This window comes from Onthophagus taurus, chromosome 2 (genome assembly GCF_036711975.1).
Source record: "Onthophagus taurus isolate NC chromosome 2, IU_Otau_3.0, whole genome shotgun sequence".
NCBI classification, from domain to species: domain Eukaryota; kingdom Metazoa; phylum Arthropoda; class Insecta; order Coleoptera; family Scarabaeidae; genus Onthophagus; species Onthophagus taurus.
In genome coordinates this window covers 13,701,571-13,715,941 of record NC_091967.1, presented here as the reverse complement: position 1 = coordinate 13,715,941, position 14,371 = coordinate 13,701,571, and the positions used below count along the sequence as shown (strand labels likewise).

At 32.6% G+C, this 14,371-nt stretch overlaps 1 protein-coding gene across 1 annotated transcript; it reads left to right on the top strand.

The window, feature by feature from the left end:
* The first annotated feature begins 7,060 nt into the window (after nt 1-7,060).
* LOC111425899 (E3 ubiquitin-protein ligase RNF181-like) lies at nt 7,061-8,613 on the top strand. The gene is made up of 3 exons (XM_023060193.2): nt 7,061-8,300; nt 8,359-8,465; nt 8,529-8,613. Exons 1-3 carry the CDS (start codon nt 8,132-8,134, stop codon nt 8,580-8,582), a joined length of 330 nt encoding a protein of 109 aa, XP_022915961.2. The 5' UTR covers nt 7,061-8,131; the 3' UTR covers nt 8,583-8,613.
* The last annotated feature ends 5,758 nt before the right edge of the window (nt 8,614-14,371 follow it).

Here is a 14,371-nt window from a genome sequence, read left to right as displayed (position 1 = left end):
AGATATTGTGATTCACTTCGTACGGTCCTATGCTGTAGTCTTCGGAGATCTCGTGTCTTCGTAATTAATTATCTTGAACGTTGACGGTTGCTAATTTTATACATCTTAAAATACACACCTACAACAACCATGTAACGTTAGGAATTTGTTATAAATAAATGATTACCTACACTTTTTATTTTTTATGATAAAATTTAATGCAGAATAATTACTAAGATAATCTTAATAAATTAAACAACTTCATAAATAACAAAAACAGTAATTATTTCATTATCATCTTTCATTCTTTTTTTCTTTCTCCTTATTCTAATAACATTTCTTACATTTACATAGATTCAATATAATGGACATCGTTAATTCAGTAAGATTAAGATTCTTTAGACTGTTATCAGTTTCAATTTTGGGTGTTATTATATCCATTAGCTTAGTGATCGATTTTTAGTAGAAATAATTCATTATTATTGCAATATTGAATATTTATTACTTAGGTTGAATAGATTTGAAACAGATTTGGTATCTGCAAGAATCACGTGATACTTCCTTTGTGGAAGGTTTATACATAGTCATGAAAATTAGATTTCATTGTTGAAAATCACGAGTAGAATACACTGTGTTAAAATATTAATTAAATTTAATTTAAATTAAGACCTACTACTATATTAATAATAAAATGATGCTTCGCCTAACACAACAGTTGTTCCTCTATTATTCGACTTCTTTTTATATTAATAACAACAATTTAAAGTTTTATAAATAAAGAAGAATTTAATTTGTACTTGAAATATAATATCTCAATGTTTTTCATGATTATATAGGCTATTACAAGATCATACTTATAATTGTTTAAATCGATGGTTATATTTTGAGATATAGTGAGATCCGAAAAAGCTCCGTTTAAAGCTTAACACAGTATCAGTATCACTAGATATCATGAGTCTGCATTCACGATATGGGGAAACAACTTACAGTATGCTGTAGACTGTAGAGAACTGGTGCTGATATGATTTAACACTGAATATATTGTTGGACATACAAAACATCGAAGGACAGATTACGCTACAGTACATAATGGTAAATATACAAGATTAATTCATCCCGACAAAATGGTACAGAAACAAAAATACGAGGCAAACTGTAGAAAACATTAAATATAAGCTATGTAACAAAGTTTAAATAAGTCTCGACCAACTAATTGGTGGTGCAAAATTATGAAGCCGTGGTCTTACCTGAATATATCCAAAGCGAGCGAAATGAAAATAAGTACTTACAACTTACTGACTAATTAGTACAAGTGTGAGGTATGACATTTATGGACAGAGTGGGTAACAACAGATGAAATGGTCATCTCTGTGATATGATTAGTAAAGTAACCGATGTAGGAGAACGCAAGTGACTCATAAAGCATCAGCATGGTTTCAGCATGGTTTTGTTTCCGGTCGCTCTAAAGTTACCAACTTGGCTACGATTTCCGAGTTTATCTGTAGCACCTTGGATAGACGTGGGCAGGTGGATGTTGTATACACTGATCTATCCAAAGCCTTTGATCTGATTGACCATAGAATTCTCTTGTATAAATTGAGCTCTTTCGTATTTGTTCCTTCAGCAATTCAACTTCTGGCCTCTTATTTGCAACATAGAAAATGTTATGTTGCTTACAATGGATATTTTTCTAATGAGTTCACTCTTACCTCAGGGGTTCCACAGGGATCAAATTTGGGCCCTCTATTATTTGTTCTTTTCATAAATGACTTACTTCTAAAAATTGATTGTCGGATGTTGGGATATGCTGATGATATCAAGATCTATGCCGAAGTCTCATCGATGGCAGATGCAGATAAGCTGCAGCACAACTTAAACACAATAGTGCAATGGTGTAAGACCTACAAACTTAACCTTAATATAGATAAATGTTGTGTACTTACTTGTAGCCGATACTCGTCACCATGCATATATCCTTACAATATTGCTGGCAGCACTTTAAGTCGTGTTGAGGAGTACAGGGATTTGGGGGTCCTGTTTGATGCAAGTCTTAATTTTAAAAAACATATCAATAATGTGTGTTCGGAGGCCTTTAGGTCCCTAGGTTTTGTGATGCGTATGTCTAAATATTTCACAAGTGTCAGCTTATTAAAGACCATGTATTGTGCTTACGTTCTGAGTAAGTTAGAATACGCTTGCCTGATTTGGAGTCCCTTATATGCATGTGAGTTCTTAAGCCTTGATCGAGTCCATCGTAGATTCTTAAAATTTCTTTCTTACAAATCTGATGGAATTTACCCTGAGCGAGGTATACCACAAAATAATTTGATTGCACGACACAATATGGTTTCCTTGATGGACAGAAGAAACGCGTTTTATGAAGGGTTTCTACAAAGGCTTATCGAATATAACATCGATTGCCCTTTCATTCTTGAGCGACTAGGGTTTGTTGTTCCAAAGAGTAACTCAAGATATAGCTGCGTATTCGTCATTCCTTATGCTAGGACAAACATTATGAGACGGGCGCCAACATACACTCTCTGTAAAGTGGGCAACAGGATTCCAGACAATCAGTGATCACCTGCATGTATATTCACTTATACATGTAAATTCACTTATATAGTTTTTATTTTTATTTTTCTTTATAATTCGGTCAATTGTTAATTTCTTGAATTTTTTGTAATTTTTGTTTTTTTTTCTCACCTACAGATACATATTATTGTATTATTACATTATGTAATATATATTGTTATCCTTTTTTGGGCTATGCCTGTTGGGTAATAAAGGAATATTATTATTATTATTATTATTATTATAAAGTAAATTTAAGGAAAGAAGAAAAGATAACGAGAACGTTCCTATACGTTGATACGTTGTAGGCAGTTTTATTCCACAATGCCCAAGACCCAAAAAGATGCAGTTTAGAACAGAAGATGTTTGCGACTTATATTAATCATATTCAATATTCGATCACACAATGGATTGATCAAAATTTTACTGTGGATCCCTAAAATTGGTCAGTTAATAAAGGAGATAAATAATTAGGCGATAATCTATCTTGGAATATGTCCAAACTATACTATAGAAATACTCATTATAATTCTGAGTTCTTCCTTATAGACATTTTTTCAGTAACTCTAGTTTAGATAAATCGATGATGACAGTTCTCATCAGGCTATAGTAATATTGCAACTGCTTAATTGCAATCAGCATCAAACCAGGTCTACCACCTAAGGCAGTTCTATCTGATAGCTTTTTAGTTTTTTCCTTCAACTTTCCCATTCTGTTTCAAACCTTTTCTGAACATTACTAACACACTCAAGTATTCACCCATTTTGTCACCCAAGTATTCATAGCGAACATTGTAAGCGTTTTTAAACCACTTGAACATAGTGATCGTTCCTGAGTTCTTCATTAAACCACCTGTTACAGAAATATTTGCATAATAACCTTGTTCATGAGCACACTTAATCTTAGGTTCTCTCTTTGGGGATCTGTTTAAACCTAAGTTGACACCGCTTATAGAACTTGGGAAAAAGATGCACATGTTATAATACCTAGTGGTAAGACCGTCTATTTTTAATCTACTTTCTATTTCTAAGCAAAGGCAAGTACGTAACATTCATTTCTCGTTATTGGAAAGAAGTTCATAAAATTGTATCTAAAATAAACTTTATAATGCCTAAATGCATAGAAAATCAGCAATTCATATAATCGAAATAAACTGTTAATACAGTTTTGCACATTTGTTTTATGTTAGTATTGCAAAAATTTATGTAGTTCCACATTCTACATGACAATTCATATCAGTTGATGACAAATTGTTTTGGAACTTTCACATATCTTGTTGTGTTTAACATCTTGCGTTTAACATAGAATTCGATGTATGCAGAATATTTGCATTTTAAACGGAATATGTTTTGCTATAAATCGTTGTAATTTATTATAACAATAATTTAACCTGAATTTATTTGAATATACTGATGCTAAATTAAAAAAGTTGAATAAATTAAAAAGACTAAAACGTAATATAATAAAATAAAGAAAACATAACATATTTATGTAAATATTGAATCAATTCAACAAATGTAAATCAATTTTCTAAAATAGGTTTCTATCCGATTAAATCAAGCAATAAATTTTCATCATTCCAAATTAAGATGATATCCGAACAGGTAGTTAATTAAAAAACGACTTAAAAAATGTTATATTAAAAAACTAGTACTAACCAACATGAAATTTATTGACGTTGCATTTTTGCCGACGAGCCATTGTGAACTACTAATTGTAAAGTCTCGTCTTAAGTTCCCAGGATGGAACGGAACGTTGTTCGCTTCGTCAAGTGAAATGAGCATATACGGATCCTGCTATGCGAACAATGAATTACACACTTCATATTACACCCCATAACCGGAATAATTCGATTAATTCCGGTATGCATTCAATTTTTTTTTAATAAAGAAAAGGAGAACACAAAAAATATACAATACAATTTTTATTATGTATTTTAGATACAAATTAAATAGACAAAGTTAATCAAATAAAACGATTTATTGATAGTATCAATGGTGAATTGATTCATCGATTCAAACAAAGGGTAAAAGAACTGAACGGATCTTATATAGATAGATGCTTAGTCACAGACTCGTCGTTGGATGGTTGAAGAAGTGAAGTGAAGTGAAGTTGTCCAGGCATCTACATAAACCAATGTCGCGTATTGACATTGATTTTTACGATCACCGCGGGGTGTCGGGCCACCTGTCGTTAACTGTTGCGGCAACTGCCCAAGACGATGACACTTCAATAATACAATTGAGTTATCCGCACCGCGTGTGTGGTTAATTAGCCGCAACGGACCAGTTTAAATTTGTCATCGATGTTCTCTCGCTTAGAATTTATAGTCGTACTACTGTTTGTGGAACATTACCATATACGATCTTGGGATGTGGAGCTTAGGAAACTTGCGCCCATCGTTTACGAGACTGTTTCTTTTACGGTATCCCGGTACGTGCTTCTTTATAGTCGCTTTGGGGGTCTTTGCGAACACGATCAGCCTACGCCGTCACTTTTAAAATGACCTTCAATTTGTTTGCATTCTTATTATAGTTCACGAGGCTTACCGTAAATCCAATCAATATCTGTTCAATTCGGATGTACCGAAACCCTTTATTATCTCCTCCAACTGGAAAGTAATTTATCATTCAGAACAAGTTAATAAACTGGAACGCGACTTACAGAGATAATTGTACCTGCACTATTCTGGTAGTGAAGTAGCAGGGAAAAGTTATTTTAGATCTCCCCAACGATTTATGAGTAACGGTAACCCTGCATCGCCGCTGACCGCAAACAAGGATTTGATTGCCCAAGGGCGCCGGTTTATCATTAAATCGGCCGTCGATTTAATTACTCAGCACGTCATGAATTACCTTTGAAGTTCAAACGCGCTACTTCTTATCCCGGAACCCGTTAATTTACACCTTAGATTCAATTAACCGTTTCAAAAGAATCGGTAACTAATCGATTGTCCACTAACAAAACATGCTTATCTTCCTTGGAATACAACATTAAATAAGAAATTACGATCGAACTCTACTTTTCCATTTAAACCAAACGATTACGAAGCTTTTAACTACCACGAGCTCATTTCATTGTAATCGATTCGTTATTTATAGGCACAATTCTTTAACGAATAGTAGTTATGCATTTTTAATTATAATTATGCATTTGCAATATCGTATTACTCTAATTAATTAAATGACGAACATGAAAAAAAAAACAAAAAAGAATATGAGTCTGTTTAGAATTATTTGTAAGCTTTATACATTTTTATCTCAATACGCCTTTTTTGTTTAAAACACTTGTGTGGAAGAGTCTTAGAAAACTCACACTATATCTCCACGCTTCATTGAAATCACTCTAAAATAGTCTACAACACCACATTATATCAAAGCGAGTAATATTAAGTAAAATTTGAAATTTAAGTTCAGATTCTTGCTTCGTAGAGAGAAATCAATTAAATATGTAGGTTGGTATGGAGTGATTGAGTTCCTTAATACATCGCATAAACCTCATGACTTCCGATGTAGAGAAACTCTATAGCATCACGCTTCCTTCATAAAGATACTGTCAAGAAAGATAGAGATAGACAGAGTATAGCAGCTGCTTCATCAATCTTGGTGTCATTGCTAATTGTCGATAGATACTTTGTCTATAGAAAAATATCTAGATTTCTTCATTTCCTGGAATTTATAGAGATGAAAGGGAGATGGGGAATTCAAAACATTCGTTTGGTATGTCTTAAACTCCAAAATAATATGTTAACGAGTATCTATTCTATCTGTTGTGAGTTTGTCCGCTCAAATTCCAATTGTGTAACTAAGCTTGAATCTCTCGTAGTAACTATTGCAAGGACCATATCCGGTGATAACTGTATTCTTTTGCTTTTCATGATAATATTGTCCGCATTCCTATACCTTACGTTTCATCACCCTCCTAACAATCCTTTTACTTTATTGGGATTTAACCACATATCATTTTATTCCCCATCTCATATCATTTCATCAAATCTTCTTCGCACCAAATATTTTTTTGATTGGATTTCCTATTTTCACTTTTTTCTGCTGCTTTTAACCTTTTCAGTAACTGTAACCTGTAACTTTTGCTTCTTCTGTTAAAGCTGGGTATTTCTGTCTTTTGGATACTTAGTCAATTGCCAAATTTATTCTGACTTGCACAATTGCGAAACATTCCTTCACTTTGGTCACCATCACCGCATCATCTGCAAATTGAAACTCATTTGTCTTAATTTTCGCCATCCTTGTTGGGATTTTGTAGTAATCTGAACAAAAGTAAACTGTATCTTTCATCTACACCTAACCGTATCTATTTTTCAGAATGAAAACCGTGGTTGTTATAAAGTTATCTCCCAAATCGGGTTCGATCTTGCCATTCAGCTATTATGTTATTGCCTATATTTATTTTATTTTTATGGGAGAGGTCATTCTGGTGTTTTAATTATCAATTGTAGTGTTTCAATCAATAATTTCTGGGTTCTTTCTTTTTTGGCATTGTTTGAGAGTCTCTCTTTTTCCTTATCTGTATCTTTTGAGACACTGGTATGGTTATTCTGACTCCTCCAATGTTACGGCTATAATGTTACATAGAAGTATAAAGTTTATCTTCAAGCAGCTGGTTACCTTTTTGTTGTGTTTCACCTTTATTTAATATTTTTAATGTTTGCAAAACACCATTCTAAATTGTTCTACTCTCCTCCGTTATAACAAGTTCCAATTTCAAATAAACTAGTTTGAGGTAATAATTAACCTATAGGTAATATTACATAGACACTGACAATGACAACAACACATTTAACGAGTTAATGACGATGGTTTATCAATAAATCAAACCGATCGTCCTCATTATTCGAACTGCGGTTCGAAATTATCTTTAATACGGATTTCACCCGGCATACTCCTTATTAGCGGTACTAATAACTTTGTCGATAATGGTCGAGTTGCAACCTTACAACGTACTACGCTTCAATTTACTCAGCACTTCATGATGGTATCAAATTGAAAAGTCTCTTTTGCTGAAGGAGACTTGCCGCTGCCGACGGCTCTCTCGGGTTGATTTTTTATTAAGAGATCGTGTTGTATACGCGTGAAACTGGATCAATTTGCCGGAATCGAGTTTAGCCTCGACTCGATGGCAGGTTTCACCTCGTCGACGGCTACGACGATGCCTTTTCGCATTGTGCCCGGGCCAAATTCCTCTCTTGTCGTTGTGAACTCGCTTCCGAGACGCCAAACATGGTCAGGTTAAAGCGAAACTTTATGTCTTTGGTACAGTTACGTTTATGTGCTTCACCTACTTATGTAACGCCAGTAACCAGAGAGCAATTTTTTTTCTTAATCAGGCCTTTTAAATTTTAATGTTGCTTTTTAGTACCAAAATATTTTTTGTTATTTTAATAAATTCCGCAAATTCATTATTTTCACACTTTAATTTTATTTTAATTACCTTTCTTAATATTTTGAGGAACTAACAACCCCTAAATACCTACCAAGTAGTTAAAAACATGTTTATTTCAGTATTTTCTATAAATAGCGCCCTTCATCTTTAAAACTATTCAGTTTCACAAAATCTCGCGAATATGGTTGATCCCGTCAGAGCATATTGTGAAGAATTGGAGGATGTTGTGGTATCTCTTGATCGTTTGATGTCGTCACTTTTTGTGCGCAAAGATCTTCGAAAAAAGTATCATACATATGTTGTCGATTTCATTCATGAGGAATTACCGGATCTTACAACAATTCAGAGTGGTGAGTTTAAATAATTTAAACGATCCTGGTGAACTAAATTTCATAAATTTTTTTTTAGAAAATTGTTCGATATGTTTAATAGAAATTTCACCAGGGACCCAAATAAAAAGTGTTCCATGTAGTCACAAATTTCATAGTTTATGTTTATTAAATTGGATGTACAAGGTAATATTTTATATAAATATGTTGACTTAACTCCTACAATATAATTTAAATATTTTATTTTAGAAACCTACATGTCCATTGTGTAGGAGGTTTATACCTCCAAGAGTTGATGTTTAGTTATCATAATTTTAACATTTAATTTTAAGAAATACTAAAACAAAATTGTTAAATATATTTTATATTTTAATTTATATAAATCACTAGAGAAACGTAGAAATAACAGATAAGAGAATCAAAATTATTTGGACAAAAAAGAAATGTTTTAAAAACATATAAAGAGTTTCTTTACCCCTAATAAACATACGTTTCCTGAGATATAAATCGTGTTTAAGTGATGACAAAAAGTACAGTAATATATGTCTGAAATAAACTACGACAACTTTTAACATATGTTATGGTATAATTACCAATTAATTAATATTCAATCGAATAATGTAAAATAAAAAAAAGTATATTTTCTTCATATATTTTTTTATCTCTTGAAAATCTTAATGAAGTATTCTATTAAATCTTACGGTGCAGTTACGATATTAGTCGGATTTATAGCATGCAATTTATTCTTGACATAATTATCTCAATATGTAAATGGCTGCTGTAACGACGGAACAAGAGTCTCATAATCATATACACATTTTTGGGATTTTCGGTGTAGTTGTTCTGTTATAACCCGTATTAAACAAATACTATATAAAATGAAAAATTCATAAAATTTGTATAAAACAATAATTCCAAGAAGGCTCGAAGAGACTTCGTATAAACCATACAATCTGTTGTCAGAAAGATATATGGTTGGGTAGGCTTTCTTCCCTGAACCAGGAATACCTATATCCTTTTTATACTGTATCTAGTTTGCGTTTACTCGTTGACTCTTTCAGAAGTAGTTACAGGTTAATGAAATACTCTAATGTTGAGTTAACATCTCTTTGACATCCAACAATAAATCGACAAAATAAGTTTTGAACCGTAGCAGACATGGAATAGCAAATCCGACATAAGAAAGTTTATTGCAATAGTTTCAAAGTGCAGCTGGTTGAAGTTTGTGAAGACATTTAGGATACAGGTAACACAATCTGATCTAAATCATGATGGTTCTTTAAACAGCACACTAACACTCTATTGTTATTGTTAATCTATTGTTAATATTAAACTCATTTATAACTCTACGAAAGTAAAACATTTCATCAAGACAAGGCTAAGATTATTCTGATAATACCATATTATTTTAATATTCATATTCTACAACATTGTCCTCATACCCTTCAAAAATCCCTCAATGGCTTCAATAATAAAGTTTATGTATACTGCAAAAGGAACTTCATTACACCCATTAATATTAGAAACATTATTGCCTTATGTACTACAAGGTCCAAGAATGTTCTTCGCTTAATGATACCAGTGTCTTATATGATGCTTGGTTTGGACAGAATACCTTTCAGTTTAGTTTAGTGTTAGTATGCTGCAAAAGTTACATGTTATTCTTGAAAGCAAATTCCAAATTGGTAATGGATTTTTAGCTTCATCGAGGTTAGGTGCTTTTCACTTTACAAAGACAACAGCTATCTTATTTATATCATTATATTTATGGTCTTCAGAAGCAGACATTTAACTAATGTTCTGACACACCCTGACCGTCAAAATCGTTACTCTATTGGTAGTAAAAAGGTGCAGAGACAGCTCACTGATCTGCGTAAATACTCTGCCTACTTCTAAATTCTTCCTAATTTATTAAAATTGAATTTCTATACATATTCAACAGTTTTAGTTCAAACATAAACAAGCCCTCAGACAGCTGGAAGCATATATATGGTGCTTGTCAAGTATTAAAAGGTTTATTTCGAATCGGGTCAGACTTAAGTGACGCACACGTGTCTTGCATACAGTTTTAGTTGTCTTGTTTATATGAAAAACAACATCATTCCGTATTGATTAAATTCAAACGATAATTATTTTGTTAGAGCAAGATTAAAGTAAAGTTTCATTATAAAGTCATTATTTTTATATTAAACGCCTTTTATATTATTTTTGATTGATTTTGACAGTTCCATATTGTTTCGTAAATCTATCTGAGTATAATAAACTGCTTAATAAAAGAATTACGATAACATTTCGAAAGATCATTTTGGTGGAGACTCACTTAACGGGATCCTTGTCATTTGGGTCAATCGAATTCTATACAACTAGTACTCGTTGATCAGGTTTTTTACAATTTCACTTCATGTTTCCTCCACATTAACGACCAACAATATTTAATTTTCTTTATTTATGAATGTTACCTACGTAACTTACGGGTACCACTTATGACTACCGTTTTCGTGTGGTTTTGGTATAGGTATTTGTGGGAGAAATGCGGGTTAGCAGTTTCACGAGCGATCACTGCCCGCGTGGGCTTAACGTCAAGTTCACAGCTATGAGGACTTAAATCCAACTTTATATTATTTATATCTTTTCGTCTTTAATTCATGAACGATGTGGCTATTTTCTGGTATATAACGGCGTTTCATTCTTAACGTTATTTAATCATCTCAAAATATCTTTGTTTAATAAATCGAGATATGATTTATCTTGATAAAAATGAAAAATGTAATAAAATATTTTTGATTCTAAAAACATATTATTAACTGTCGCATAAATTTAACTGTCCAAAGTATGTGTGATAATAAAATATTACTTGACAAAGTTAGAAATTATCCAACCGATTTATACCTACATATTTCTTTTGAAAGATGTCGATAAAAAGCTTTCAGTTTCAAGTTACACTTTATACCCGTATGTATTACTAGTTCCTAGTAACAAATTTTAATGCTATTTTATTCCAAGCAACGGGAAGTCTTTAGCGAACCAGATTTATGCACTTACAATTAGTATTAAAAGTAACTGTTAATCAAAATCAAACACCAAGAAAACTATAAAAATTATTTCTTTTAAATTTAAATTTAACACGTATACAGAAAGAGAAAATTAAATGTGAATTAACCTAATAATCATAAAACATCAATCTAATCTGTTAACGGTACAAGAATAGTAGTAATACGTGAAAATCAAATTTTTTTTAAAGATTCTGTACCGTAATCGAATTTACGATCTACAATCATACAATCTTTATCACCAAAATCTTATCAAAATCGTTAAGAGTTAATACTTTGTACGGTTCATGCTGCATCTTCGTTTAGAATATGTAAACGAAGAAAAATAAGAAGAACCTAACGTCTCCGTTAAGTGTAGTGGTGTAGTACATCCACGGCTCGGGCTACGTTTTATTGAAACGTCGACGTATCGTAAATTTACGATAGAATGTCGGCAATTCAACGAAAGCAAGTGAAACGAGCAAATTATGCAAATTGGTAACGAACGATATTGTTTACGCACAAATCGAACGTGTCCATCAAACGCCGCACCAGATCTGGATATTGAAACGGCTACCGGTTTTGTCCATTTGAAATTATAACCATTTCGCGTGCAAGACAGTTGTAAAGTCAACATCGTTTTCATCCGATCGTAAACTTGCAGAACGATTTATAGGTAGATTTGCTTTAACGATGAATCGAAAGGCGGTCAATATATTATTTATTAAAATTTTTAAATAGTGCAATCTAATTCTATATATTTGGGGGTTTTAACCCAAATTAACATCAAACGTTTAATAAATAAAACTGTTAATAAGATTATAGGAGGGGGTACAATGGCTCAGCGTGTTAAAGTTAACACGCAAGATGTCTCGGGATCAAATTCCGTAGAAACCACGTTTAGTCGTTCTCCATCCTCCAATGAAGAATATTTAGAAGGAAAATGGAATGGGACAACATGACAAAAATGAAGAAGAACGTTGTAGTGGTACAAAAAGGAGATTACGTTAAAGGCGCTGATAAAAAAGAAACGGTCGTGAAACAGATGAAAATGATGAAGAAAAGAATGAATTCCAGGAAGGTAAAAAGTAAAAAAATTACCAACAGTAAGACCTGACGTAGATGACGATAAAAACATTCCAACGTTGCTTATTAATTAAATAGAGGTTTTTAAGGAGGTATGACAAAAAGTGAGAAAAAAAACTTTAAAGGTGCTATTCTGCATAAAATCTTGTTGAATAATATGGAAATAGTAAAACTATCCAATACAAAACCTTCAGTAATGCATCTAGATCCAAGATCGATCGTGTAACAAGTCTAGTCATTCGATTTACATCATACATTAAATCCCATTTAGATTTGCAACTTCTTAGCTTACTTAAAAGACGATAAATTCGAAGATTGGTTAAACAAAGTGCAAATATTGGTAATGCAATAACGCCAAAGGACTATGATGTGTGGAAGAATGGTATTTATGGATATTGCGAATTTATTCATCACGATGTTGAATCGTTCGTTTACACAATTAAGTATTCTGAGGATCCGAGCATTATCACTGGTGAATATGAATAATATTAACGTTGATATCTCTTAATGTTTCTTCGTTCATTCGGGCTTACCTCAACTCTTTGGATATAGCCAAAATAAGAATCCTTCGACTTTTTGTGATTTTTGTGGAGGCCAAAACAAGAATTTGTGTATGGTTCGTACTCTGTATTGTTGGCTATTATGTTAATCATCTAAAACTTTACAGAAAAATCGAGTTTATTTTCTTGTCATCAGATACAGTTTTTTGCCAACCGATGGAGTCTTAGATAAAATCGAAAAAAGTTGACGATAGTAAAGTAGACGATTGTTTTATGCGTAATGCTACTCAAGGCATCAACTTTACTGACAAGCTTGATTCCTCGATGGCATCTAGATATGGGAATAACACTAAGATAGCGTAACTAAATCTTATCAAAGTGCACAATTAGCCACTGGCACACACAATCAATGATAAGAATATACTAGTCATTTTAAGCTGTGGTTCTATGAGAAGACATAACCTAATGTTCTTTGATACATACTGTTATTTAAGTAGATAATGATGGTAGGAGATAAAACACCAAGACGGAGAGTCTTTGAAGTATAATATGAGGAAGAAGGTATAAGAAGACTGATTCATCATTCTGTGGCGGTACATGGTTCCACTCTACTAAGTGCTGTCACTTTCCAATTGGATTTGATTGACTGTGTTTTGTAGTAACGGCATCCTTCGGTCTTTGGTTAACAAATTATACTTCACTTGTAATAGCTTAAAAGAGTCTCCTTCCTAATGTTTTACCTGTAGAGATTCCAAATAACTTTTCTTCTTCTTAATGGCTTTACGTTTAAGTTCAGTTTTACACTATAGAAATGTGAGAATTGCCAAGGTTAACTACAGATGCTTAAAATGTTGTTTCTCCAGTCTGAATAAGCAAACCAATGCCGGATATCCGTTCCATCACTAGTCCTCACCATCATCACTGTCTTCTGAATGTTTTTGAGATATTCATCTCGATGTGCTGGATTGGGATTGCCATCTAGTCTAAATACTATATAGGCTAATACTACATCATGATGATTTGGTGGTTCACTCAAAATTACAGAACTTTCCTACTAAATTAAAGACTTAATTTAGATCAAGACTTTATTTCTAACGGCTTTCCAAAGTAGTTACCTTATGCTTGAACTGGACATGATCAAAAAAAGATCTTTTTGATAGACAAAATAATTATGGATTTTATAAGCGTTAATATTTAATTAAAAAATCTATTTAGCTTATAATACATTAAACCAACACTCTTATTTCCAGGTAAAGTGCATCAGTGTGGTAACTAGTAGCAGACGAAATTGTAATTAATTACCATGAAATTAAATATAAACGACCGAGGATGTCGGCGTACGTGGGGCGGAATGTAGAAAAATGAACCGTCTATAAAAGATTTCGATTCACAATCCCGTGCATTGTAAGTGTATTCTCTTATAGACAATGTAAACAATACAAAATGCGGCATTGTCGTCATTAATGGCGTGTGAAAA